This window comes from Aspergillus fumigatus, chromosome 2 (assembly GCF_000002655.1).
Source record: "Aspergillus fumigatus Af293 chromosome 2, whole genome shotgun sequence".
Classification (NCBI taxonomy): domain Eukaryota; kingdom Fungi; phylum Ascomycota; class Eurotiomycetes; order Eurotiales; family Aspergillaceae; genus Aspergillus; species Aspergillus fumigatus.
The window spans coordinates 835,955-862,272 of record NC_007195.1 but is presented as its reverse complement, the minus strand read 5'-3'; the positions used below and the strand labels follow the sequence as shown (position 1 = coordinate 862,272).

Genomic DNA, 26,318 nt, shown 5'->3' with positions numbered 1-26,318 from the left:
GAAAAAGCTCGGTCGGTGATTACCTTTAGTGCCAGAACGGTTAGCGTTAACCTAGTCTAAGGGGCGTAATGACTACAACTCTGTCCTAGGTAACTAAGTAATTGCCGTCTTCAACCACTACTCATGTGGTTGGCTCTTGGAGGAATGAATGATCCTCACAATCCAACGCGAGCTTCCTTTCGTAGGAATATCGAAGCAATTACATGAAGATGTATATGGACTGGCTGATCGCATATGCTCTGTCCCGAGGAACGTGATTTACCGACGCTGAAGGACCAATATGACGAAAAGTTCTTTGAAGAAAAAGAAACACTGTAGATCCCTAGATCGTCTGCAGCAAGTCTTGACTTCGGGTACTCCGTAGCCTGGTCATATTCATGTCGCCACTGTAGCCGACTAGAAACTGGGGAAGAACAAAATGCTACTGTAGGTCTTCGCAGCCATCAGTGGGGTGAACTAAGTCCTAATGAGTCCAATGGGGCCCTCGAGGGACAAGGTCCTGCAATGACGATCGAGTCACAACAAGGTATTGACAATGTCGGATGTACCCTGGTCTTCGAAAGTATGCTCAAAATCCGTAATAACGAGTGATTCAAAGACCAGTGTCAAGATCCGAGCGATGAGTATGAGAATTAAGAGAATCTAAATGACCTCCTCCGGTTCACGGCGTTGAAATTATGCTATCCTGCAGTCTGACTGTACATCATCGTATTCAGTCATGGATGACCGCGCATTCAGCGGAGAAATCAAGACGGTGATCTTTTGGTTACCAAGTTGTAGGATGAAAAGTACAAGAAGGATGATCCATTCCCGTGGGTTCGACAATTTTTCTGACGGAACCATGGTTGCGCCTTACTAGGAGTGAGGTGAAACGGCAGGGATGTGCAGCACGCCGATCATGGTCGGAAGCATTCGCTCCACTCAGATCGAACCACTTGACAGTCCATCTACATCTAATTCTACACTCTACAGTCTAGCGCACACTATCATCGTCATTCCCTGTGTATAATCCAAGTGTCTCCGTATGAGAATGGCTGACAAAGACGGACAAACAGAATTCATCGCTGTACTCAGTTGAGGGTATCTGAAGATCGGAATATCGTCGCTCGGCCTTGTACCACGATTTCACCCAACATATACATACAGGCATTGCTAGCTGAAGTTTGGAATCTAACATGTAGATTGGATGTGCAGATGGACCATGTAGTAATACTGATCCTCTGTCATACCGCTAATAATGCTCCGTACTAACAGCATGCTCTATTGTTTTCTAACTCTTAGCTACAACAACATCAGTGCCAAAAGGGACTGCACTAGAAGTGAACCCCTTTCACAACCGCCGTTGTGAATCAACAAAACACTGAGAAGAAAGAAAGGGTGTACCTTGTGCCTTTTTTATCATTGGTCAACAAATGAAAAAAATGGGTCACCAAAAAAAAAGCAAGTATGAAAATTAGAAGAACACAAGAAAATGTAACAAGGTGACTAAATCTCCGACAACTTCGTAAACGAAGGATTTCTATTTGGGAAGGTAAAGAGAATTTTCTCCAACGCTTCCATTTACTGGGAGTCAACTAGTCTAACTCCTCCGGTAAGTTCTACTGTGCGAAAAACAGCCCCCTTGCGGTGGGCTGAAGTGACCGCTGGGAAAGTCCACCATTTCTCACCTTTTTAGGGCAACTATCGGCGCCATGACGGCAATCACGTCATTGTACTCCGTACTGTAAACCATGTCCGTGAATATATCCCTTTTAATTTAGCGCTTTGAAAGACCACAACAGCACGAATTACAACAGTGATGGATCTTGTTTTGCCATGGACTGTGGACTCGAATCATCACGTCAAGGGAAGAAACTTGAGAGGGTTATGGTGAGCAGTAATATCACTGAATCCAATCAAGAATGTTCAAAATTGGCCAACAGCCAAATACGACAGTTCTTGTTCACATCCTTCGGAGCTAAGGTTTCGTGCCAGTAAGGTGTTTCGACGGAGGGAAACAAAGGACGTTGTGCTACTCTACATGATTGGAGCCGGATGCCTTCCGCTGCCCGAGGGTTAAATAGCCCAATGGGTCTGCTTGACTTGGCTTTATGGGTGGATAATCGTACGGTAATGAAAAGGAGGGACGGACTTGCGCACTCAAATTATATAACAATTTCGACAATCTATGTTAATTAGAGGAAGCCAGAAACACTAGACATGTTGTAGATTCTTTTTTGGTATCAAGTTGGGCTCCTCAGGTACCTAGGTACGGAGCACATATTGCGTCCAGTCCACCTTGGAGTGAGTGGGCAAATTGTAATCGCGCCATTTTCACATTCACAGATGTATCATAAGGTAGCTCGGAAAACAACATCGTACTACTATGGAAATATTAAATGTAAAATGGTAACGTGACTAACCTATCGAATCAGCAGCCCTGGTATGCGCCTGTCCTTGTCCTCCGGCCGAGTGTTTAAACCCAACGGACCAGTTGAGCATGTTTCTCGACCCCCCGCATCAGGCTATCAGCGCCAGGGTCGCATGCGTTATCCGCGTCCATGAAGGTGGCTTGTGACCTGCTGAAGGTGCGACTATGGATTGATGGGTTCATGGATATTGGACGATCCTATGGAGATAATTCTTGCCAGTTGTCAATTTTGCTCTTGATCAACAGATGATATGGTCATGGAGGTCGGATTCGTTTGATAAATGGGTATTACGTACTTGCCTATATTTGAAGACAGGGGATGATGTTCCTTCATGGTGATCATTAATAGTATCAAGAAGTCAATTAGAACTATTCGCTACCACTAGTGTAAGATATCTCCCTCGTCCTCTTGTAGTTTACCCAAATAATTGTTCTGTCCAAAGTCAGTCAGTCAGTCAGTCTCCCATTGCACAGCATGGCTGAAATTCTTGAGACCCTCCGCTACCTTTACGTTAGGTATCTACCCATGGATGTGTGGAGTATGTAAGGGTATCAGGAGTAGTTTACCGCGTGACGGTTATGCAGCCCCACTTACAGCACAGGGGGATGTACTAAGGGTCCCCGTTCACGTCTCAGTTTTGATTGGTGATTGTATTCTTTTTCACCTCCACAACAATGCTGCTCATTTGCTAAGGTAAATGTTAGGACCTCCTTTAATTACGATTATTTATGATGGATGTATCTTTACATGGCTTTGTGCAAGGGTAAGCATGAGGTAGTTGTTCTTGTCCAGATAAAAATTTCATCATCCTGCCAGAAAGACCTGCTGAGTATATAGAACATTTCACAGAAACACGTAGGTTACATATTTCTTGGTTACCTGTGCAGAGTTGGCCCATCTCACTCACGGAAAGCCATTGGAAAACCAAATTCAAAAAGGGTTGGGTCTGTAAATAAAAACTCTGGCAGCCGATCCTGGACATCATGATAAAGAACTGCTGATCATCACTTGCTCGCTTACAGGTGATTTGTTCCTCCACCCGCCAGGTGGGCATCCGTATATTCTTCCTCTCAAAACGCTGACTCTCCGATTTGAATTCCTTTGGAGAATCGACTCTCTCCCGTGTCTATTCTGCTCTGTACCAGGCTGCTGTGCGATGCCCAGTGTCCACAGGCCCTTCCTGAAGCTTCTACCGTGAGGCATCACGGTCCACGCCAAAAAAGCCCGAAGGAACGCGAGACCGCTCTTCGCCACCATCATCATCGTCTCAATTGCCATCATTAAAGGTTAAAGTTCACCCTTGGCATACAGAGTAAGCATTCAGACCAACAAGCCTTGTTGGATATCTCCTCGATACAGAGTAGATACGGAGTTAGCTAGCTACTAGATAGAGACTCTGAGACAGCTTAACGGCTTCCCCTCCCACCCTGCGCCGCCCACATTTCTAGTGCCATGCGGCTGCAAGCCTCACGGCCACAAAAGTATCCTAGGGGCTGACTTGGCGTTCTCTAAGTCCTCAGTCGCGTAACTGTGGTTCTCATGTGGACACTGGACGTTCCGCGCTGAATCTCTTCATCCGCAGATCAGAACTACGAACACGGTAAACCGGTTATTGCCAGAATGGCTGTTGTTCATGGTCATGGCGCCCGAAAGGAAAGCAGCGGTCAATGATTATCCGAGCCAACTCCGCAGCCAGCCCGTCCTATGTCTGGCGGAACAGCAAACCCGATCACGCTGTGGATAAGGGCAATTCTCATTCCTCTTCACGAGGTCAACGCTTACGACTGGGCTTCACCGTTCAGGGACGTCCCCCACCCCTTCCCATCAGTAGTCTAATTAGCTGTGAGCGCTAATCTGTATTATCGATGCATGGTCAAGCTTACGGAGTAGTCAATAGGTAGGTAGGTACGTGGTTTGTTGGGTTACTGGGCCTCTCCCTCGGAAGACCATGGTCCAACCACAGACCATCTAACCAAATCCAATCGTCTGTCAAGTGGCTATATTGCAGCTGCTATTCGCAGGCTTCACTAACAGGATGCACGTCACCACAGTGGTACGAGCGCACGGTGGGTGAGGTCGTGGGCCTGAACAGGGGGGTTGGATAAGATCCATGTCCATTTCGAAAAGTGTCACTGTTTGCTTGATGCAGGAGAGCGCCAGGATATACGGAGTAATGAAAGGGTGTCTAGGGTCCCGTCATGTTTGCTTTTAGATTGTAAATGTCAGGGATTTCACATGCCCATCATGACTACTTGTATAACCCTATTTTCCGATGGTCGACGCCTGGTCGGGATGTAACATGGTATGCGTTCAATCTCCCATGTAGTTTATGGGAGAGGATATCCTGAGAGGTCGCAGGGATCCTATCTCGTCCGCTTGGCATGTCGTCGTCTTGGCTTGCCATCGTCCTAAATCAATTGATCAACCAGAAAATCGGTCAAGTCCTTGATTACTTAATGTAACTGTGTCCTTTTTGATCAGCTACGTGTAGCAGACATCACTTCTGGCCCTGTCGGACGACTAGTGGACAGCATGTTGGAGAAACAATCGCGAGTCTCAAATGGGCGTATTCACTAAAACAATTGCTAACACTAGCAGTCCTGACTACGACAATGATGCAGTCGTTTTCCACTGATACAGAGCGCGCAACACAGCGATGCCGCCTGACTGTGTTTCAACAGTACGTCCTCGTCCTCGGTCGTTATAGTCCATCAACCTGACCTCGGCCAACGTCGGTCTGTTCGTCCAAATCCAGGTCTCTCTCGATCCCGTTCGTTGATCCGACGACTCTGGCGTCCCTGCGCTGCTAGCAGTCCAGGACGCACGGCCACGCAGCGCACCAGTTTGCTCCTTAGACCATCCATCGCCTCTGTTGTCGTAATTCTTATAATCCACCGCGCCAGGAGGCAAAGGACTTTGATCGATAATAGCATCATCCAGGACGCGATATCGTCTGCCCCACCACGTGCCAAACTTGCCGTCATTATTCCTCGTAAGAAGGGCAGCATTTGCGTTGTGCTCGATCCAGGGCCGATAGGCCCGGCATCTGGCAAGATGCCACTTATAAACATGCTTCCAGTCGTCGTCCTCTCCTTCCGACGTCCGATTCGCTGCGGCCAAAAATCCCTCCTCTTGCGGATATATTGGCCTGCAGAATTCTGTGAGATGATGGAAGAATATACCCTTGAAAGTTTGCCCATTCTGTGAGCAGCTGCCAGAAGAGTCGCAGGCGTCTTCAAGCACACCACCGCGACCAAGGCCAGCCCACTCCCTGGCGTCCTTGTTGGGCCACCCGGTAGCACGGATGACCTTCCGAACCAGATCGTGCCCGTCTTGCAGGTAATCCTGTGATGCGGTTGCAAGCCAGAGACCCCTAAGTCCGCTCAGAATGACTCCCTGATTGTACGTGTATACCATGGGGTTGAGAACATCACATCTGCGCGTACCAGGTTGTGTTACGCTCCGCCAGCCGCTAATGTGAAACCCGTCAGCATACAAGCCCCCAATGCCTATCATATTCGATGACTTGAGCCATTCATAACCCTCAATGGCAGCTTGCAAATGGGCAGGATTGTGAGGATATCCATCTGACGCAACTTCGCTAGTTCTTGACGGCGAAGCAAAGGGAGAATTGATTACGTCTCCAGGATGGTAAAGATACATGCCAATGCTGGCGGATATGTAGAGCTCGTTCGTGATTGCGTTCTTGTAGGGACCGAGATACGGACTCCAGATCATCCCGCCCCCACAGAGCGAACGGTCCCATCCACTGGACGCAAGCTCGTAGAAGAGTCGCGCTCGATGAGCCGCTGGAATCTGAAACTGAACTCCATGCCAGCGATGCTCTGTGCTTGCGTTCGACCGATCGTAATGCAACTCGGAGTGTAGAACCTGAAACTTGATGTTCTCCAGCCATTCCAGTACAACCCAAAGCATGTCGTCATAAGCTTGCCCTCTCAGAGAAATCGCATCTTCACCGTAGTAGAACGAAACGGATTGGCCGAAGAAGTGGTTGATAAAGTTCTCGAACGCCAATGAGCGATGAATGGCGGACTGGCATTCTCCCTCGGCGTTTTCGGTGTCTGCGGAAAGACTTGAGAGCAGAACATCGCCCACGGTAGAGGTGAGCGACGAGAGGGTAGCGGAGACATGAGTCCCCAGGACAGCAGCCGTCCAGTCAATCGCAGTCGGCCATTTGCCTTGCCACAACTCAAAATACTCCTCTTGCATTACCTTCAAGGCATCCACCAGATCCCTCAGCGTGCTTCGAATGGAGTCTTCTGTCTCTCCAATCAGACCTGGGGGCGTCAAAGGCCATTCTTCAGATGATATCCCAGGCACCGTTGACTCCTGTGGAAATGGTCGCTTCGGGGAAAGGACGTCCTGAGGTACTTGCGCCAGCGCAATGGCCCCAGATTGTATAAATAGAACACAGAGATATAGGAATGATGATATAGGTAATATCATATTGCCTGAGTTGCACCTCCGTAATCGACACAATGCTTGAAGGATCGATAAGCAGCAATCTCACGGTCAGTGGTGGGAGCTCAGTCAATCAAAGAGAGTATAGTATATATGCGGAGTCTATAGACAGAGGAGACGATGGAGACCACAAAAGGCGACCTGCGACCAATCGAGGACAATAAGAGATATTGTCATGCCATGACGTGCAGTAGTATCGCTGGAACGAGATGTCGATGGCTGTGGACTCGCAGCATGGAGGAAGGTTCTTTGAAGATAAGATGATTATTTGGGATTGCGGGGAAATCTCCGTCGTGCGGCTTCCAGGTTTTGGCTCCTCATTCTTCCAGCAGGGACAATCCAGTCCAGCTGACCCACGCTTAGTGTCTACAATTAGTACCTCAGGGTTCAAGATGGCTTGAAACCGAGTCTACGACATGTTAACTCTCCCTTGCTAGTCGCCAAACAGTATAGGTTGCTTACGCCATGACTACAATACTGGAGATTTCCCCACTCGGTGGCTTATCATTAAGAGACAATCACGCGGCCAATATGTAGACAGCCTCATGGAGGGTATGGTTATAGCCCAGCACAGCAATTTGTCTTGTGACATTACTTGCACACAGCTACTGCAACTGCATACCTAATATGCTACGTTGTTATTCTGGCTGACCTCTACTTCAGTACGAAATTGGTGCGCACGGCGACTGACTAGATAGTCCCTGACCCAGGCGAGGATCGATACCATTAATTTTCAGATACGCATTACATGAGACGCTCAATTTTAAGAAAAAGTCGAGAAAATTCCTAGCAGAAGAGTATGGGATATCTCGTTGGTTGAATGCCATTCCATGCCATTCCTGCCGCATCTTCTTGTCCAAGCGTTAGCAAGCAGCGCTGGAGATTATCTGGAGGAGAGAATACTTACCATTCTGCAAACATGTCGCAGCGCCGACAACTATCTCCCCGGGCTAAGGACGGATCACAGTCCCAAATGGCGCGTTGAGGCGGAAGATATGCTGCCGGCGATATAAGCACAATGAACTTTCATGTGCCCCCAGCACTCATTAGGGACAAACCCAAGCAGCAGCTACACATACTGTGTTCAAGATCATCTGGTCATTCTTGAACCGTTTGATCAGAACACGGACCATCATAAATCAGGGGTGTGAGAGAAGAAAGATGCGCCTTAACCGAAGGCTCTTTATCGCGATGTTCAAGCTTAATCTCTTGCGTTATCAGCTTCGGGGCTGCGACTTCTGTCGCGGCTCCTGCTACGACCTCGTCCGCCGCGGCCGCCCTTTGGTGGTCCGCCTTTGCCCTTGTTGGAAGGAGGAGGCCGTACAAACGCATAGTCGACGTGGATCGTCTGGTCGAGCAGTTTGGCTCCGTTTAGGGCTTTGATGGCGTCAGATGCCTCAGGGAGGGTAGAATATTCAATCAATGCGTAGCCCTAGTAACAAAATTGCAATGTCAGCAACTTCTCTGGAAACGGAAACATAACGACATAGAAAACGGCAAGGTCCTAGTGCAGAGCAGGTAAGGCTCAGCTCACCTTGACATAACCCGTGCGGCGATCCAGATTCAGGCTAAAATTCTTGATTTCTCCATATTCAGCAAAAAGATCGGTAACATCTTCCTCGGAGGCCTCTTCGTGAATGTTGGTTGCAATGATAATCCACCCTTCAATACTGCGCACTGCAACGGCTCCCGCCTGTGTTCGAGGATCGGAACCTCCGCCGCCAGATTGTCCCTGAGGGACCTCCTCTTGCGGGACGTCGACTTCCATTTCCGTTGACATGGTGATGTTTATATAGGATATGCTGTCATAAGATGGTAATAAAGACCGAGAGGCGAGGAATGTGAATGAGAACAAGAGAACGCTTCTAGCGGATACAGCAACCACAATAATTGGCATTGCGGAAGCTTGGCGCCATGGGTGATGTGATTATGTAATCGCGTGGTATTCTTTAGCGGTTCAGCCTGAGGCCTGGGAGAACATACAAATGACAGTCGAAAAATTAGGAAGAGTCGATACGTGCGCAGTAGTCGATTCTGGTTCGTTTACTTTAGCATTGTTTACCCATCTTGAACCACTATGGCATGATCTTTGGGGCCTTGTCAAAGAAGCATTTTGTGACGGCCTATGCTCTGAAGCTCTGACCCTCAAGTCATCGAATTTTTAATATAATATTGTAGTATGGAAATTGAGGATACAGGATGAGTAGAAGCATCCGAGGCTGCGAGATGACACTAGAAGCTACAAGATTCTGATCTCCAAGTCAAGCACATAGAGACACTTTCTGAAGTAGTTCGTTGGGGTTTCAGTGACCATGACCATGATATTCTACTTCTAACTTCCAGTTGAGCTATGGACTGCAGTTGAAGGCAATGAGCATAGTATTGTTTCAATTATAGCTCATTAGGAGTATGTCAAAAGGCTGGTCTCGAGTACCAACCTACCATCACACACAATGAGTACGTGTACCCTCGTAAGACAACTGCTGCGCGGGATAGAGAGCTTCTATAGGTGGTTTTTTCCATGGTAAATATCAAGATCCTTACACACTTGCACTTCCTTTAGCGTCTATATAGGCTCTTTGAAGCTGTAATGATCGATTTGGCCTCTTCAAAGTAATCACTGTTTCACGATTTAAGTAGATTTTAGCGATAGGTAAGCTTTCGATGACTATCAGCAGTCCATATTTTGGTGTAATGGATGTCTGGGGTGAGTATTAACGGAATGTTCCGTAAGCTCCTGAGCGTGAATTCACTGAAGAATTGACCTGTGAGGACAGTGAATGAAGCCAGACACTGTTTATTAGGAGATGCGCAGCATAGAGCATCGCTGCCTTCTACCTCTCTGTTTCTTCCTTTCTCCAGCGCTCACATCGACTCACAGAAATCTCTTTTGAAAGAGGAATAGCCATACTTCTCATTCTTCATCAAAGCTTGATTCAAAATGCAATGGCAAGTTGCAACCCAAAGTAGCCTGAGTCGTTAGTGGAAACGCTGACAGAGTACCCTTTTCCATATTAGCGACGATCCAAATTGTGCTTGCCAGCCAAAGCCCAAGAAGCCTCCAGAAAAACCACCGAGCATTAAAATGTTCTTGCGTGGCTCTAAATCCGAGCAAACCCGCGAGCTACATGAGCCGGATTCCGAGCTTGATGTGTTCTTCGACCTGATCTTGCACACCATGATAATACGAGAGATAACTAAGGATCCTAAGACTCGCAAAACATTCCGTGTCACTTACCTGAAAATTGATGCGCAGAGCGTCCACTTCATCAACATGCATGGCCTTGCCGACAACTCGCTTCTGCTATCTCTACGAGTGAGAGAGTCGCTCTGCGCCGTCAAAGGACACAAGATGCAGATGAGGGTGAAGCATTTCGGATTCAGACCTATGGAAGACAGCAAGCTGTACACTGACGTGTATTGCTGCGACTGGTCTGAGCAGAACATCGAAATCCTCCTGCCAGGTAAACGAATTCATGAGTGGAAAACTGTGGCCCTCATTCTCGCAACCTTCCACAGGATTTCGAAAGAGCAGTGGTGCCTCCTGGTAAACATGGCCGGCGCTCCAGGGATAGTAGGATTGAACTGGAAAGTCATTGAAAGTGAATTGTGGCCTGAGAAGTCCGAGCCAGACGATATCGAGGCAGCTGAAGCAAAATCGGTGGACACGGTCCTCTCCTGAGCGAAGCGCCTGACGGCACGAATACTGCGCAGATGTCTCAATCGGCATGTATCTCGACAATATTGGGCGATCAAGGGAGTGTTTTGGACTATCAGTGCCGTTTCGATCAATGTTCTCGTAGGAGGAAAGTGAGCAGACGTCAGCTGGCGGCCTTGAAGGGGCTCAACTTTTGAACATTGGTTGCGACTCAGAAGAGTCTTGATTGAGCCTAGACAGATTGAGCCCGATATTGGACGTTACTGTGGTTAATTGAAATGAACGATTTCGATGGCTCTCTCTCTCCGGATGACAATGCATAATGTTATCATAATCATAGTCGGAAATCCGTATTTGGAGCAACTGAACAACCTTCCAGCGTAAAATTACCCGTCCTTATCAGAGTAATTCAAAGCTTGGATTCTATTTTTGATCTGCGTTTTGAGAGAACGCCCGAACCTGGATTTAATGTTTTGATTAAAGAATGGTGGGATGGAAATATGGTTAAGTTGTGGTGTGGCAGAAGAGGACCAAGGTTACGACGGACTGAATGCACATTCCATGTGGATTTTCGAACTTTTTGACTGTTCGCCACATGTATTACCTATTGCAACTATCTCCACGAATCTCCTTCGTAAATCACCACATACGAAGGATATCGAACGGTTCGAATCGCCATATACTAAGGATTTTGAATGGTTTGATTAGAATAGTAAGGATATTGAATTGCTATATACCTAGTTGACACGGTGAGCGGGCCGCTAGAACCGTCTCCCATTGCACCGCCCAACTGCCGCCCCCGACCGCCTGCCCGTCTCCGCCTTCCCCATTCCCTTGCAAGTGTTTGATAGGTGCGCTCCTCCGTGCGCCCCCATTTAGGTTTAGTGCCAGCCTTGGCCGCTTTTACCGCCTGGATATCTGCTGTCCATCTATATAAGAATGCTCCCCTCTCCTTCTCGTCAATGCAGTTCTCTTCTCTTTTCCCCTTATGTTTAAATATATGCTACCATCGCGCCCGTTGATCCTGGTCATAAAATAAACACGCAGTTGGCGGCCACAGGGAAACGTTTCATTGGTGTTTGGGTGGCCCTTCGAGAGATGCCTGTCAACGAAACGTAGTCAGGCACTCCAACTCGTCTGATTTGCGTTATTTGAAACGATAGCGAGGCTCGACTGAAAAAGGGATTGGATATTTTCAACCCCCAGTTGCAAGTGTACTAACCGCACGGTATCCAGATTCCGAAGTGTGACTGTTCAATTGGGACTTCTCACAAACATGTCACATTTTTCTGACTGGATTACAGTAGTGTTGGATTCTGACAGATATGGAATAAGTCGAAGGCCTAACAAAGCGGCAGCCATCGCCCGAAAGGTTGTGGACAATGTAGTCCGCATTCAAACACGAATGCCAGCAATATTTTGAGGAAGATGCGTAAGATTCGAACCGCGCATTATGCTGATCAGTGTATTGCTCACTTTCATTGCGTCGAATATTCCCATATGTGACATCCAAAAACAATGCACTCATCCTGCCTTATCTAAAGATTCTGAGGCGCGAGCGGCTCATTCCCGGTGAGCCCTCTCTTTTCCAGGAGAGCAGCCCGATCCTCCAGATATGCCTTCTAAGGTGCCTTCGGGACTGCCTTGTCTTCGTCCTCCCATACTTGATATCCAACCTCCTCTCAAACTTTAATTGACGAGTGAAATTCGGGCTCGGTTTGATTCTTTGCTTTGATTGAACAAATTGTAATACGTCCGCTTGCGGCATGCAGAGTTTGCGCATGATATAGGCAACAATAATCGTTGGCGAGCGTGATATTCCAAAATCACAGTGGATTAATATGGCCTCCGGAGGTGCTCTGCATGGCTCATCATTCGTGTCGTGTTTGTGCTCGATGACCAAGGAGGACAACGACGAAAGAACGGGAGATGCCATCTGGTTGATAAAGTAGCAGATATCGCTCATATGAGCAAGGAGGTCTTGCGTCGACGAATCTGCACCCTGAACCCATTTGTGACGATGTGCTGGGATGCCTGCCTCTCTTGTAGTAGTGTTCCACCACACCCACCGGGCATCAGTAAGAGAGACAAATGCGTTGATTCGACTTTTTGAAGCATTTCCCATTTGTATGATGCCTCGACATTTCCAAGGAAGAGACCAGGCACAATCTGCCTCATTCGAGCCGTGTATGCTACCTCCCACTTCTTGTTCTTGTCCTTCTCCGTATTCTTCCCTACTGTATTTTTACTCATTGTAGGTTCTCGTGCCGCTCTCCGCGAGATTTGTGAAAGACAGGTGGTCAAGTGAGAGACTGAGATTATTTCGTGGGGTTTCAAATAGAGCCAGGTCATTGAAGCAGTGCTGGCAGGTGAACCGTGCGGACTCACTGCACCATTCAAATGATTCAATATCCTTAGTATATGGTGATTCAAACCATTCGATATCCTAAGCATATGGTGTGATTCACCATTTAATATCCCCATATAGTAAAAATGCTAAATTGTAGAGGAATATAATTCTAGTTAGGTAGAACTTAGAGTAGTCTACATACTTAAATCTCTAAAAGTTATTACTTTAGTTTTATCTTAGTAGCTTGCTGTAGTATAGGACTGCATACTCTATGAACGAATTTATTATACTGGGGATAGTGTACCTAGTATGTGCAACTTTTAGGGGGTGCAGTGGTAGCATGTAATGTTGTAAAGATACCAAAAGCCCACAATGTACTCTGTACATTCAGTGGTCCACTGTATAGGTAATAATGATTAAGTTGTACGCTTATAATGTATTTATTCATGAGATTATTTGACACTGCAGTATACTATTTTACGGGTGGTGATTGAAAGAGCCGGTGTCTCTCCCTTTCATCCCTTGGTTGATGCCGCCCTTGCATGCTTTGAACCGACTGTAAGACAACCTGCAATATTAATGTTAGTATGACCACTTGACGATTGATGTTTTTGTGATCTATTTGATAACTTTGGTCTATAGAGCTGCAAAATACCTGTTGTAGCCCCAGTTCAAGCAAGCTATTCTTCCTTCTAGAGGGCCTACATCTTGCGAAGCTATATTATGAGTCTCATGCCAAAACACCTAAGTGCTCTGCTGCTGGGTATTCTGTGGCAACGTCTGCTTGCGAAGGAACCTGAACGAGCATCAACACTTTCAGTCTGAGGCCAGTCCGCTTTCAATTTAACCTTTGCTGACACATAGAGACTAAGCGTGGTTGGCTGATACGGAGTCCATGAGCTGTTTTGGCTGAATATCCCTTTTCTCCTCGAGCGTGCTAATTTATGCAGTTGACAGGGGACTCTAGGCGAGGGATGTAGGGAGAAGAATCATTAGACTCGAGACTGTACGAACAAACGACAGACCCTAAACAACAAATGGAAGGTCTCCTTTTACCTTGGGACTCAAGAACGGGTAGCGTTTCAATTGAACTCTTTATACAGGGAAACATAAGGCACAGATCTCATCCGGCCTTGATCCAGTTCCTCTTCCCTCCTCGCCTTGCCACTCTTTACTTCCCCAAGATGACCTTCAGCTTACCGTCCAATGTTTTCCTTCCATTCTCAGTCACTCCCTTACGATTTTATGAGGCTTTGATCACATCTCCCTTTTATCCGCTCGTTGCTTCTCAGTCACTTGTTTAGAGGACATCACGCATTCGCTCTTTTGGCACTGCGTCTGCCATTGGTAGATGCCTCATTCCCACATATCAATATTAGGACAGTCTTTCTTTCATCCTTGTCTCTGGTTGCTGCCGTGGTCAATAGAAAATTTGGCCATACATTCCTTTTTATCTTGAGTTATCGATTTCTACAAGAAGCTGCTACAGTCGTTCCGATACTGCTTCAGCCCTACCATCTCATGGAATCAGCAGGCTACTGAACTAGACGAAAAACTCCTCCGCAGCTACATGAAGAGTGACTCGACACTGTAGCCTCGATTCTGCTTACTACATTCTTTCATATTTGTCATTGTCATTCATTCTATTGTAATTTCATTCCAGCCGTCTCCTGCTTGAATCAGCGATCTCTACTGCAATGATATACTCGCTGCGAATCCTGCAGTGGCTTTGCATCACTGCAGGGCTTGACCTGCTCGTGCCATCCTTGGCTGCAGATACAAGTGCATGGAAGTCCAGGTCTATCTATCAGACGATGACAGACAGATTTGCACGTACGGATGGGTCCACCACTCATCCATGCAACACCACAGAAGGGCTACGCTGTGGTGGCTCATGGAGAGGTACAATCCAACACCTCGATTACATTCAAGGAATGGGATTCGACGCTATCATGATCTCCCCAATCGTCCAGAATGTCGAGGGGCGCGTGCAGTACGGAGAGGCCTATCATGGCTACTGGGTCCAGGACATGTATGCGCTAAACCCACACTTTGGCACTCACCAGGACCTGTTAGACTTGAGTAAGGCTGTTCATGATCGGGGCATGTATCTGATGGTAGATACTGTCATCAACAACTTGGCGTACATCACCGACGGACGAAACCCGGCCACGAGCATTGACTATTCAGCGCTCAGACCATTCAATGACTCAATGTTCTTTCATCCATATTGCAAGATCACCGACTATGACAACTATCCATTGGCGCAAACATGCTGGACAGGTGATGATGTTGTTCCCCTTCCAGATCTAAAGACAGAAGATAGCCAAGTTCAGAGCATGCTCATGGACTGGATTAGAAAAATGATGGCTACGTATTCAATCGATGGCCTACGTCTGGATGCTGCGAAGCATATTACACCAAGTTTCTTGCCTTTGTTCCAAAACGCTTCTGGCGCTTTTATTACTGGAGAAGTTTTCGAGCCGTCCGTGAAGACGATCTGCGGATATCAAAAGGACCTCCCCAGCGTCCCCAATTATCCCATCTATTATTCCATCTTGGAGGCATTTACGAAAGGCAACACAAGCTCTCTGACGAATCAGGTAGAGGTCATGAAACAGACATGTTCTGATGTTACTGCCCTTACTTCGTTCTCGGAGAATCATGACGTCGCTCGATTTGCAAGCTTCAAGGATGACATCGCGGTAAGGCAGCGAACTCCAGTTACCCTGAAAGTATCAACCGATGATAGGCTAACACCGGCGCAGCTCGCTAAGAACGTTTTAACATTTACGATGCTGTTCGACGGCATACCGATGATATACCAAGGGCAAGAACAACATTTCTCAGGCGCCAGTGACCCGGAGAACCGCGAAGCCTTATGGCTATCAGGCTACAACACCAACGCTCCGCTTTACCAACTAGCCACGAGACTGAACAGGATCCGCAAGCATGCAGCCCAGATCGACCCAGCATTTGTAGACTCACAGACCTTCCCCATCTACACAGGGTCTAGCGAGATGGGTTTCCGCAAAGGCGTCGAGGGCCGGCAACTCGTAATGGTCTTGTCAACTCAAGGTATGGACAGCGGCAAATATGAGCTGGACATGCCAATAGGCTACCAACCTGGATTTGTGGTCACAGATGTGCTTAATTGCGCCAACTATTCGGTTAACGACATGGGTCTTCTCAAGGTCAGCATGGATAAGGGCGAGCCTCGGGTCCTTTTTCCCGCTGACATGATGGAAGGAAGTGGTCTATGCGGATATGGAAGGTCGAATGGAACGACGTATCTTAATCTGAAAAAGAATTCAACGCAGTTCTCGGGTGGCGGGCTCTCAAATCGGCCTACCGTGCCCCTACTGTTGATCTGTTGTTTGACTTGCTTGATACTATGGTGTTGAGTTCTATTACATCAGTTCGAAGTGACTTTGAAGACATTTGTTATATGAGCTTTCAGACAAGTCCAAGTGTGATGTACCCAAGACAATCTTACGCTCAATCGTAATCGGATGTAGACCACAATTCATCTAGCACAGAATGAAAAGCTAGCACATTGCTTTCCTCTTTTTCTCCTTGTCCTTTTCTATGAGTGGGGATTGTCTTTCCACTATCTCTAGCTATAGCAAAATGGGTAAAGGTCGGTGGTGAAAACGTTCTACACCCAATCTAGAGGAAGAGTGTAGTATGCCGACCAGATGCCATGTGTGTGTGGCTGTTTGCGGTGCGAAAAGCAGAGAAATTTCCGAAAACCATACACCCTTAAAACAATAGTAACCCAATTATTAGACAAACGAAATTTCTTGAAGATGCCGAGTCAAATGACACCAAACTCCCTCGCACTATTTGGCTATCTCAAGCGGGCTAGATGCGGTGCTTCCCTTCAAGGCGAGATCACGCTTATTTCCGGTTGTTGCGCTGCATGGCCAAGATCTGCACCATACGAACGAAGATGTTGATGAAGTCCAACTCCAGACTGATGCTCTCGTTGACGACATCCCTGCGAACAAGTCCTCGTTCGGCCAAGCGAGCGTGGTGCAGGATCTTCTGGACGTCGTAAAGGGTGAAGCCACCAAAGACAGCAAGACCACCGTACAACCAGATCTTCTCGGACCACATCAGAGCACGAGCGGCAGTGGCGGGAATAACGAGGGGAGCCAAGCCGGAAAGGGCAACGATGGTCACACCAGCGAGGAGAGGACCTCCTAGGTAGAGGTACTTCTCCTGCTTCGCGGTGGCACCGACGAACGCAATCGAACCCATCATGCCAACAGTGTAAAGACCGGCACGAGCGAGCAGGGCAGGGTGCATGAACATCAGAGGGGAGAGAAGCGCAGCCTGAGTGACGTTGAAGGCAGCCCAGAGACCATACTTCATTACGTAGCTAAATACCCGTCAGCATACCACCCAACAAAGAAAAGACACTCGAAAAACTTACTTATCGGGAGAAGTATAGTAGGTAGCAAACATCGTGCCCATGCTGGCAGCTAGACCAACACCAGCAACCAACCAAGGGTTGGTGGCCATCAAACGATAAGACCATCCGTTCATGTGCAAAGCTCTAGCGGCGATACCGATAATACCAACACCAAGTCCGGTGTGCATAAAAGTTTCATTCAGATAACTTCGCTCGTAGTGAGGCATTCCGCCATCCTCTCTTGTTTCACGGTTGAATATGAAGTTCGTAGCCATGACAGTGCCACCCACAATGGCCGCACCGTAGAGCAGGCGCTGGGTGAGGTCGCCACGCTGAGCTGTACCGTAAGACTGCTGCATGTAGGTGCGCCTGAAGGCATTCTGGATGGTCTGTTTGGACTGTGCGAAGATTGAGGACGAGCAGGGACCTAGAGGCTTCGACTGAACAGGCTTGATGGGTGAGTTGTGGATGAAGCGAGCGGTGTTCGCAGCCTTAGGGGCTTGACGAAGAGCCGTTGGAACGGCGAACGGGCGCCTTAGAAAAAAAGCCATGACTGAAATATGTGTGCCAAATCTATGATGATGTGAGCTATGATGGTGAAAAATGATGGCAATGATTTAAAGCAGGGCAGATGACGATATGGCCGGTGATATCAGCTACCTCCGTGCGGCATCCACTACGGGAACCCGAACGTTCGAGAAGCGCAAACACGTGACACTAGCTTACTAACGCTAACGTGGTGGGGGAGGGGCATAGAGCAGGAGAAATTGTATCGCGGGAGGAATCGAAGTTACTGGTTATCATCTGCGATTGTTCTAAATGGGCAATCTGAGGCCGTAGCTGAGAAACTGCAGAATAGGGAAAGAAAGTCTTTTGGGCTGGTTCCTCCAACATTTTTTGTATCTGCGATTATCAGACGGAGGTGTGCACCATGACTTTGCCCCTCGAGACGATACGTCTTCCTCATCTGCCGTCAGCTCTGCCCGTTCATATAGCTCTATATCGTGATGTGAACAACTCGCCATTTCTCCGGCAGCAGCTGTTGTCAGGCAATGCTGATTTCGAATATGCATTTATTGACGCAAGCATGGTATGGACCACATAAGGAAAGCCCACTTGAGCAAGCATACTGAGATGAAGTAAGGTCTTTTCAAGGTCCCATATCCTTTCTGCCATCTTCAGAGCGGTTAATGATCATCTGAATGGACGTCTCAAGTCGCGCAATGTCCATTCGGAGATCGTCTTCTCCTTGAGCCCCGCCAACAATGTGCGTTCCCAGATGGCACGGACGAGCTATATTTTTTTCACCAACATCACTGACAATACACAAGATTGCAGACTCTTTCCGCAAATTCGGCATTACAGACTCAACGACAGACCTGTTGGTGGTGAAAGTTTCCGTTACGCCAGATGTTACTCATGCCTCAGTAGCGACGCATCTGCAGCAGTATATTGAGGGTTCTCCTGTACCATTTGCTGATGAGACATTGTCTGAAATCTCCGATATCTCAAAAATCAAGAAAGCCTACAAACTGGGCACTTTAGGCTCTCGGGACGATGAGAAGCGACGACTGGAACTTTCGCTCATAGGTGCAATTGCACTGCGTGGGGCAACGTGATCCAAAGCCTCCCCTGCCTCGACGACTATGATATCCTCCCTTTTGGGATCTTCATACGATGCTCGATCTTACAAGAGCAAAAATTAAGTGCCGTTTCGATTGATCTGCATGAACGCTCTATGACCATGTCCGAAGTTCTTCAGGATCAATCCCCTTCCCCTGCCCTCCTAAAGCAGTGGAGTGACAATCTCAGGGCGGCGTCCATGGTTACCTGTCACCTAAAATTGACCCAATGACGAATTTGTATTGCACACTACCCAAGACAGAGTGTCTGGTTGCTAGAATCAAATTGTCCGCATCCGATATGGGAAACTGAGCAGTCCGTCAATGCTCACTAATTTTGCGAAGGACCACAATATGTCTTGTTCTCGGAAACTGAAACAAAGCTACTTACTATATCTCACTCATATCGTTATAAGGAATTTTTCATTAAGTTTTATGTTACCCCTGTAGTTTCGTAGCTGCGAGGGTCGTTTCCTTCCATAATGGGACAGGTTGCCCGGCCCACCAATCAATACTACCTAAAGTGGCAATTTCACAGCACCGCCAAGACATTTGACAAACCTGTAGGTTTCATTATTTTTGAGGCTCGCGACATCGGTTAAATAATGGACCAACCTATGATTTTCTGAGCTGCTCTTTGCAGCACCGCAATACATTAATTTTCTGAAGTATCTACCCAATGACCTGCCGACAGGGTACGGTCCTTCGCCCAAATCCAATTTTGCCACCATGTGTACAACTACAGACGTGGTCGTTCTCTCTTCTTCGCCAGATCAGATCCGCTCTTGCTCTTTAGCAAACCCAAAATGTGGTGCGGAGAAGGCGTTTGTATTATCACCGGTCTCTTCGTCCCCTTCGTTTTTGCCTTCTTCGTCCGACTTGTTTCAACCACCCACGCGCTCACGGTTTTTCAAACCTGGAGGTGGAAACGAGGGCTCCTCGAGGACTGCAAGAGAAGAGTCTGAAACAGGGACGAAACAGAATGATTTGGCTGCATCGAGGAAGAAGGCGGCGGTTCGAGGAGGAAGACAGAAACGGACGAAAGAACAACCTCCGAATGAGTCACAGACACTCTTTGACAATCCTGAACCCCCCATTCCGAAACACAATGGATGCACATCCAAGAAAGGCACAGGGTCAAGGAAGAAGCGCATAGACGCTGCGAGTAAGTGCACTAAGTCGGGAAGCAAAAAGATCACAGGGAAAGTGACGAAACCCGGCATTACCGAGACTACAAAATTTGAAAATAAAACCAAGAATGTGACATCGGACGTTTCGCCGGGAAAAAGTCCTGCCAACAAATTGGAGTTGGAGAAGGATGGCTTACAGATTGAAGTAGCTATGAAAAGAAGGCTAGATTGGACTCCTACTAAGGACACCGGGAAGCAAGCCGTCGCACTGGATGATACAGGCGACAATAAGACTCGCTTCGGCGAGCTTTTATCTGAATATGGCTTTTTGAAAGCCGCCGCCGTTTCTCAAACTGACTCGAAACTTTCTGATGGCGCTCCAACAAAGTGTAGGCGGCTAGAGGTATGTGTTCTATGGTTGTCATCAGCGTGCAACGCATTCTGACCTTTTCTGCAGCTTGTAGACACTCATAACCCATCAACTTCTAAGCGGACATCGCCAGATGCTGATAGCGACCGTTCAAATGTCCGCAGCACTCGATCTTCGAGAGCCCCGGCAGCCGAAGGGAAGTCGAAGAAAAGAAGCAGAAAGATTACAACTCTCACTGGCCGTGTGACAGCCCTTTACACCAAAGATTGTACAGATCACTTGGATGCAGCAAATACCATGATTAGAGCCTCAGAAGATGTCAGCAGCAAATTGCTCTCTAAATCCTTAGATCTCGATTCATGTGTTCTTGCTCCTGGGGATGCTGTCGATTACTTGCAGGATCAGGATTTAATATTCGGAACGTGCAGTCAGTTGGAGCGGGAAGACTCGCCAACGATGCTCAGAGATATGCAAAAGGAAATATGCGCATCGAAAAATAGTATGATTGAGAACCGCAAGCCTTCTTCGACCACAAGGGCAGGGTCTGGGTTATATTCTCATACCACAGTATCGCGCTTCCAAACTCAGAGAGATTTGTGGTCTGTCGCAGCCAGAGATATGGATGGATCCTTAGCTGAAATTGAGGTGCTGGATATGGTAGACATTACCGACGTTTCCGAGCTTCCGCCAAAACCCAATGGCGAGCTACCGGACAGAAGTGAAAAAAATGACGAGGACACAGTGTCTCAGGGAGAATCTTCCAGGCCTATAGAGATTACTGATGATTTTGGGGTTGAAGTCGATGTACGCATGGAATATTTGGCAACAAGCGAAACCAAACCGGAAGAAACCGCTTACGCGGCGTCAGAAATTCGTCCAATGCCGCGATTCGCTGATTGGAAGGACTCTGATTTGTCAAGACAAGTCAGATTGTACGGTTTCAAGCCAATGAAGAACCGCAGGAAGATGATTGAAGTGCTTGAAAGATGCTGGAAGGCACAACACTCGAGCACGCGGACTGGTGTCCAATATGCTCCCGGAAAACCAGACGACGGTTCGACGGGAAAGGCTGGCACAATTGGATCTCAGATGAACAAGCAATCCTCAAAGATGGATGCAGCTGAGAAGATGAGGAGGGAGAGCGCATGTCTCAAAGAAAAGGCGAAATCGAGCACAGCTCTGGAGGATAAATTGAGTCACGCCACTGACAGGTCGAGTCAGATGTTGACGAAGTCGTCATTTGCGCATATGGAGGAAATTGAGGATTCGGAAGATGAGGTCATACCATCTCCCAGTCAGCTGCAGAGTCTTTACAAGCGCCATATCTCAGAAAGCAGGAGCAGTCATCCTCTTCCTGTTTCAGATACGCCATCCACGCCATCCAGTCGGACGCGGACAAATGCTGACTCCGACACCAAACCGTCTCCCTCTGATTCTGCAACAGAGTCTAGTCTGCCAGATTTGGCCAGCCAGATAACCAAGGCTGTGCGATTGCAGCCACGGTCGTTCTCCGTTGACTGCAAGCGCCCTAGCTGGCATGAGAAAATTCTGATGTACGATCCCATCATCCTAGAGGATTTTGCCACATGGCTCAACATCGAGGGACTCGGACTTGTCCATGAAGACAGAGAAGTCAGCGCCGAGTTTGTGAGGCAGTGGTGTGAGAGCAACGGCATCTGCTGCGGTTTCCGAAAGAACAGCAGACGGTCTGAACGGTAGCCGCCTTGTGCTATGAGACGAGCATTGGAAGTTATTTTTCTCGTTTACACAATATCAGTTCGGGGCATATCGGTCTGGAGTTGTGGTCTCTTTTTACTTCTATACAGCAATTGGGAAGATACCCCTGGGATTGGTTCGAGCATAAGTGGGCGTCATGTCATTTTTTTACAACACAATTATATTAGATCCTCTCGGTGACAATAAGAATTAGATCATGTCCATGGCGACGGTACGCAATATTTGAGTTCTTATTAATCCAAATAGATTAAAAGTACATGGCTCAGCCTTCTGAAGATATACATATAACGCCTTTCTTATATTGACAGCCCGATTTCGGCGGGATTTGTTTCCTTCACTTGCAAACTCCAGAAGAAGCCTTCTCATCTTGCTGCACCATCCCGCAAGTGTTAGTATTCGTCCTGAGGCCCCCTGAGAGCTGAGAACGTAGAGAAACTCACCATGCAGTATCCGCTCTGGCAGACGCCCATACTTCCGTCCTTCTTGCAGGTTTGACCAGCTGGGATCTATTCCGCCGCATTAGCAATCTTTTTCATCCAACAAACCAAGTATGGCTTCCAGCCTAGCATACAGTAGCCGTGGAGGTAGTAGGCGCAGTAGGAGCCGCGAAAGCGGTGCCGAGGAGGGCGAGAGCAGCAAAGAAGGTGAATCTCATGATGTCTGGATGCTTGAGACCAAGGGAAAAGAATGAGTGACTTGAGTTCAGTGGTTTGAAAACGAGGGTAAGATAGTATTTAAGCGTGTCAGGAAGAAGTGTGTGCTTGATCCTTGTGCTTCGAATGAGTGTTCGCTCAAGTTGGATGGATTTATATATAGCTGTGCCGTCTGCTTAGATCTTCAGGGCGATGCATTGGTTTCTATGTATAGATGGTGCGGGTGTGGAGTCATTGGAGTGTGCCCTCAGGACTCAGGAGCAGTCCTCTTCCTCAGGGGAGATGACGTGGATGGGTGGTACCTAGTAGTAGATCGGTCTGTGATGGAGATCTCCTGGCGGATACAGATTGGATTGTTGAACAGCGACTGGCTTCGCCTGTGGAAGATACTCAATTCAGTCTTTGGGAGCGTTTTGTGATATGGCATTTTTGCTTTTGATTGCGATAGGCGTACTAACTGACCTGTGCATTTCCTCAAGAGCAGCCAGCAAGGGGTGATGTATATGTGTCAGTATTGTAAAGCGCTTTAAATCACGGACTCCTGAAAGCTGGCTTTATTTGTATAATCAAAGAAAATTACTGTGGATGGTTATTTCTCAGGAAAATTTCTTCCTCCAATCGCGTTTACAGTCAAGATTGAAGTGCTTATTGTGTACGCTCCTGGCAGACAGTGGAGGCCAGTATCGACGGACAGTGATGTCATGGCAGACCCGATATGGATTTGGGGACTGCCGAGGATTTCCAGATTAGGAAGGATAGGATGCAGATGAGACGTGTCATGTAACTATCACCACACTATGGGCAGATAGTATTGCCAATCATATAAGAAATATTTCACGATTCTGGGGACCTGAACAATGAATGAGTGGTTCGTCTAAAAGTGAGAGACAATCAGGGGCAGCCCCTTCAATTCGATCAACAAATGCCACCCATATCTAAGCAAAAGGATAAAGGATATGCGATGCAACTAAAATCCGAGTCAAGTAAAATGGTAAGAAGATCAATTCCAAAAGATATCACCATGCGGTACAGCCCAAATGACCACGACACCTTGAACATTGTTGTCGTCGCCGAACACTAACGCCGGCTTGCTCAGTATTCGGGAACACATTTCAGTTAGTTCTGCTGAAAACCGTCATTGTCTCCCCCATTCTGTGAATCCCCTGGAACATCTGCTGTTGCCAGTGTCGTAGTTGGGCGTGCAACCTGCGGGTAATCACCCGGTTGCGGGATAAGTTGTGCAGGGTCAATTGTAAAGGGGTCTGTCGCTGGGTCCGCGGTATTTGCAGCACTGGGATAGGATGGCTGATTGGTGAAAGCCGTGAGACGATTTCTGTCAGCAGGTAGCATTAACAAGTCTATGGGATTCCAACCATTGTCACCATTGTCACCATTGTCACCATTGTCACCATTGTCACCATTGTCACCATTGTCACTGTTGTCACCGCCAATGGCGTTGATGAATTCATCGAGGTCGTTTAGATTAGCCGGTTGAGCTATAAATCCTTCGAGATCATCGTCATCCAGAACCATCGCAGTGTCATCGGCTATAGTGTCGTGGTAACCAGGTTGCTGTGCTTCTAGTGCTGGTTGGCTACCGCCCTGCTCTGTCATTGGGGGAAAAACCTGATTAGCGAAAGCTGGACCATTGTTAGTAGCACCGTAGTTCGTGCTATCATTGTCTGCACTCGCCTCAGAAGATGTCCGGTAAGGATTACCACCGCTGGATTGATCGGAGGAAGAGCCTTGCTCTGGCGAAGGGGTTCTTGGGGCAGGTATAAAATTGGCAGGCTCTTGTATTACTGGAGGGAGGTTCGGGCCAGGCGGAAAGTTGAGAGGGCCTGGTCCCGCCAGGCGAACATCTGGAGGAGGTGCAAGATTGCCTACTTCCTGTCCTGGCGGAGGAATGCTTGCAGGAAGCTGCATTTGACCAGCTCCTTGCCCTACAAGAAAAGGATCTGGGGGAAAGGTACGCTGTTGGGTAGGAGGAAGGTTTGCGGGAAGCGGCATTTGCCCAGGTCCTTGCCCGGCCTGAGGAGGGTCTGGGGGAAATGTAAAATACAGTGTTCCCTGTCCTACCGGAGGAAGGTTTGCAGGAAGTGGCATGCGGCCAGCTCCTTGCCCTGCCGCTTGGGCTTGAGCATGCACTTGCCCAGCCGGGGGAGGATTCCAAGGAAATTGCTAGTTTCAAGTCAGCATAACAGAATGGTATATGTCAGGAGAGTTGTTACCCACATTCCGGTTAGGAAAGGATGCCTGAAGGCCAGCCAGCGCATTGCGTAATTGCATGTTCTCCAATTGTAGCTGCTGGACATCTCGCCGGAGCAAGTGGACATCTTGCAGAAGAAAGTCAACATCTGCGTGGAGCCTTTCAACCTCAAGATTCAACCCATCTCTGGCCTGCCCAGTCTCCTTGGGAGTTCCCCGAACATAGGTCTTCTGGGTTGCTAAAGTCAATGTGCAGCGCATACCCTTTTTCAGACATTGTGCGCAGCCATTGGGCTGGTTGTCGCACTTTAACTTCTGAATCTGAACAAAAGACAGTCGTTAGTCTCTATGTAGCAAAAAAATTGGGCAATAGGAGAAAAGCAGCTCAGAAGAATAGCACGAAAAAAATTGAAAGAGGAGCCCACTTACGGTATCCGTTTGCGTACTCATCTAATCCATGCGTTGTAGCGAAAGGCAGAAGGACAGAAGGGGGAAGAGGTTGTTGATCACTTACTCTGCAATTGTCACAGGCTCTGTCGGTACGTTTGGGAGGATTCTTCTCAATCCTGTTAAGAGTCGTCGCCACGGGGTCTGGAACTGGGTCGGTCTTTTTGCGACGCTGCTTTTTCACCCGGGCCTGTTTGCTTGGTTCAGTCGAAGGCCCTGCAGTGGACTCTTTGTTGTCGACCGAGATCCCCCCTGCGGCCTCTTTTGTCGCTTCTTTAGCTTCCTCCACTTGTTCTAGCCGCTGTTTGCCTTTGTCTCTGCTTTGTTCAGCTTCTGCAGGAGCGGTTGTGGTACTAAGGGCCTCACCACTCACGATCTGGCTAGGAACAGCAGCTGTCGTGTTCGGAGTTTTGGCAACAGCTTCAGCATTCAACGCTGAAGAAGACTGTCCGCTGTTCGCTCCACTGCCTAGATTTGATGCTCGTGCTTGTTTTTTCCGGTTGTCATTGTCGCTGTTGTCGACATCGTCAATTCTCCGCTTTCTCCCAGACATCTTGTCTTGTTGCACTTACTGCTAGGAGGTCACGCTTGATGCAAAAGCTGTGGAAGGATCCGTACTTCGAATCGGTCGTCAACGGATCAAGCAGGGAAAGGAAGGAGTGAGACGGTAGCTGATTGCAATATAGGACTGATTTCTGTTAGAGACTTCCGGATGCAGAAAGAGGAAGCTGTACTTATACCTCATCTTGACGGGTTCTAATATGCCATCCAAGCATTGGCTTCATTGTTGGCACTTCTTCAGATACAGTAGCAACAAAGGATTCTGAAGCATA

General features: G+C 47.8%; 10 protein-coding genes across 10 annotated transcripts; 4 read left to right on the top strand and 6 right to left on the bottom strand.

Moving 5' to 3' along the window:
- Window positions 1-4,747: 4,747 nt before the first annotated feature.
- On the bottom strand, window positions 4,748-7,296 carry AFUA_2G03270 (putative glycosyl hydrolase). The gene has a single exon (XM_744369.2). The coding sequence runs from the start codon at window positions 6,876-6,878 to the stop codon at window positions 5,016-5,018; it is 1,863 nt and encodes a 620-aa protein (XP_749462.1). The 5' UTR covers window positions 6,879-7,296; the 3' UTR covers window positions 4,748-5,015.
- A 262-nt stretch (window positions 7,297-7,558) lies between these two features.
- Window positions 7,559-8,786, bottom strand: AFUA_2G03260 (RBM8 family RNA-binding protein). Its single transcript, XM_744368.2, has 3 exons — window positions 8,428-8,786; window positions 7,801-8,325; window positions 7,559-7,741 (listed from the first exon to the last, which is right to left on the bottom strand). Exons 1-2 carry the CDS (start codon window positions 8,671-8,673, stop codon window positions 8,095-8,097), a joined length of 477 nt encoding a protein of 158 aa, XP_749461.1. The 5' UTR covers window positions 8,674-8,786; the 3' UTR covers window positions 7,559-7,741; window positions 7,801-8,094.
- Window positions 8,787-9,978: 1,192 nt separating this feature from the next.
- AFUA_2G03250 (uncharacterized protein) lies at window positions 9,979-10,962 on the top strand (the record flags this gene model as incomplete). The annotated part of the gene is made up of 1 exon (XM_744367.2): window positions 9,979-10,962. One exon carries the CDS (start codon window positions 9,979-9,981, stop codon window positions 10,573-10,575), a length of 597 nt encoding a protein of 198 aa, XP_749460.1. The 3' UTR covers window positions 10,576-10,962.
- A 1,425-nt stretch (window positions 10,963-12,387) lies between these two features.
- AFUA_2G03240 (uncharacterized protein) lies at window positions 12,388-13,035 on the bottom strand (the record flags this gene model as incomplete). The annotated part of the gene is made up of 2 exons (XM_744366.1): window positions 12,388-12,487; window positions 12,560-13,035. 2 exons carry the CDS (start codon window positions 13,033-13,035, stop codon window positions 12,388-12,390), a joined length of 576 nt encoding a protein of 191 aa, XP_749459.1.
- Window positions 13,036-13,363: 328 nt separating this feature from the next.
- On the top strand, window positions 13,364-16,305 carry AFUA_2G03230 (alpha-amylase; the record flags this gene model as incomplete). The annotated part of the gene is made up of 3 exons (XM_077804063.1): window positions 13,364-13,482; window positions 13,544-15,606; window positions 15,670-16,305. Exons 2-3 carry the CDS (start codon window positions 14,599-14,601, stop codon window positions 16,303-16,305), a joined length of 1,644 nt encoding a protein of 547 aa, XP_077660227.1. The 5' UTR covers window positions 13,364-13,482; window positions 13,544-14,598.
- A 496-nt stretch (window positions 16,306-16,801) lies between these two features.
- On the bottom strand, window positions 16,802-17,988 carry AFUA_2G03220 (Bax Inhibitor family protein; the record flags this gene model as incomplete). Its single annotated transcript, XM_744364.2, has 2 exons — window positions 17,340-17,988; window positions 16,802-17,285 (listed from the first exon to the last, which is right to left on the bottom strand). Exons 1-2 carry the CDS (start codon window positions 17,867-17,869, stop codon window positions 16,802-16,804), a joined length of 1,014 nt encoding a protein of 337 aa, XP_749457.1. The 5' UTR covers window positions 17,870-17,988.
- An 89-nt stretch (window positions 17,989-18,077) lies between these two features.
- Window positions 18,078-19,403, top strand: cgi121 (EKC/KEOPS complex subunit CGI121/TPRKB). Its single transcript, XM_744363.2, has 3 exons — window positions 18,078-18,408; window positions 18,463-18,585; window positions 18,650-19,403. The coding sequence occupies exons 1-3, from the start codon at window positions 18,250-18,252 to the stop codon at window positions 18,935-18,937; spliced, it is 570 nt and encodes a 189-aa protein (XP_749456.1). The 5' UTR covers window positions 18,078-18,249; the 3' UTR covers window positions 18,938-19,403.
- Window positions 19,404-19,529: 126 nt separating this feature from the next.
- On the top strand, window positions 19,530-22,397 carry slx4. Its single transcript, XM_744362.3, has 2 exons — window positions 19,530-20,473; window positions 20,528-22,397. Exons 1-2 carry the CDS (start codon window positions 19,670-19,672, stop codon window positions 22,157-22,159), a joined length of 2,436 nt encoding a protein of 811 aa, XP_749455.2. The 5' UTR covers window positions 19,530-19,669; the 3' UTR covers window positions 22,160-22,397.
- A 114-nt stretch (window positions 22,398-22,511) lies between these two features.
- AFUA_2G03190 (uncharacterized protein) lies at window positions 22,512-23,506 on the bottom strand (the record flags this gene model as incomplete). Its single annotated transcript, XM_744361.2, has 3 exons — window positions 22,749-23,506; window positions 22,618-22,683; window positions 22,512-22,547 (listed from the first exon to the last, which is right to left on the bottom strand). Exons 1-3 carry the CDS (start codon window positions 22,830-22,832, stop codon window positions 22,512-22,514), a joined length of 186 nt encoding a protein of 61 aa, XP_749454.1. The 5' UTR covers window positions 22,833-23,506.
- Window positions 23,507-23,946: 440 nt separating this feature from the next.
- On the bottom strand, window positions 23,947-26,038 carry AFUA_2G03180 (putative C6 finger domain protein; the record flags this gene model as incomplete). The annotated part of the gene is made up of 4 exons (XM_744360.2): window positions 23,947-25,011; window positions 25,066-25,359; window positions 25,468-25,488; window positions 25,553-26,038. 4 exons carry the CDS (start codon window positions 26,036-26,038, stop codon window positions 23,947-23,949), a joined length of 1,866 nt encoding a protein of 621 aa, XP_749453.2.
- Window positions 26,039-26,318: the final 280 nt, after the last annotated feature.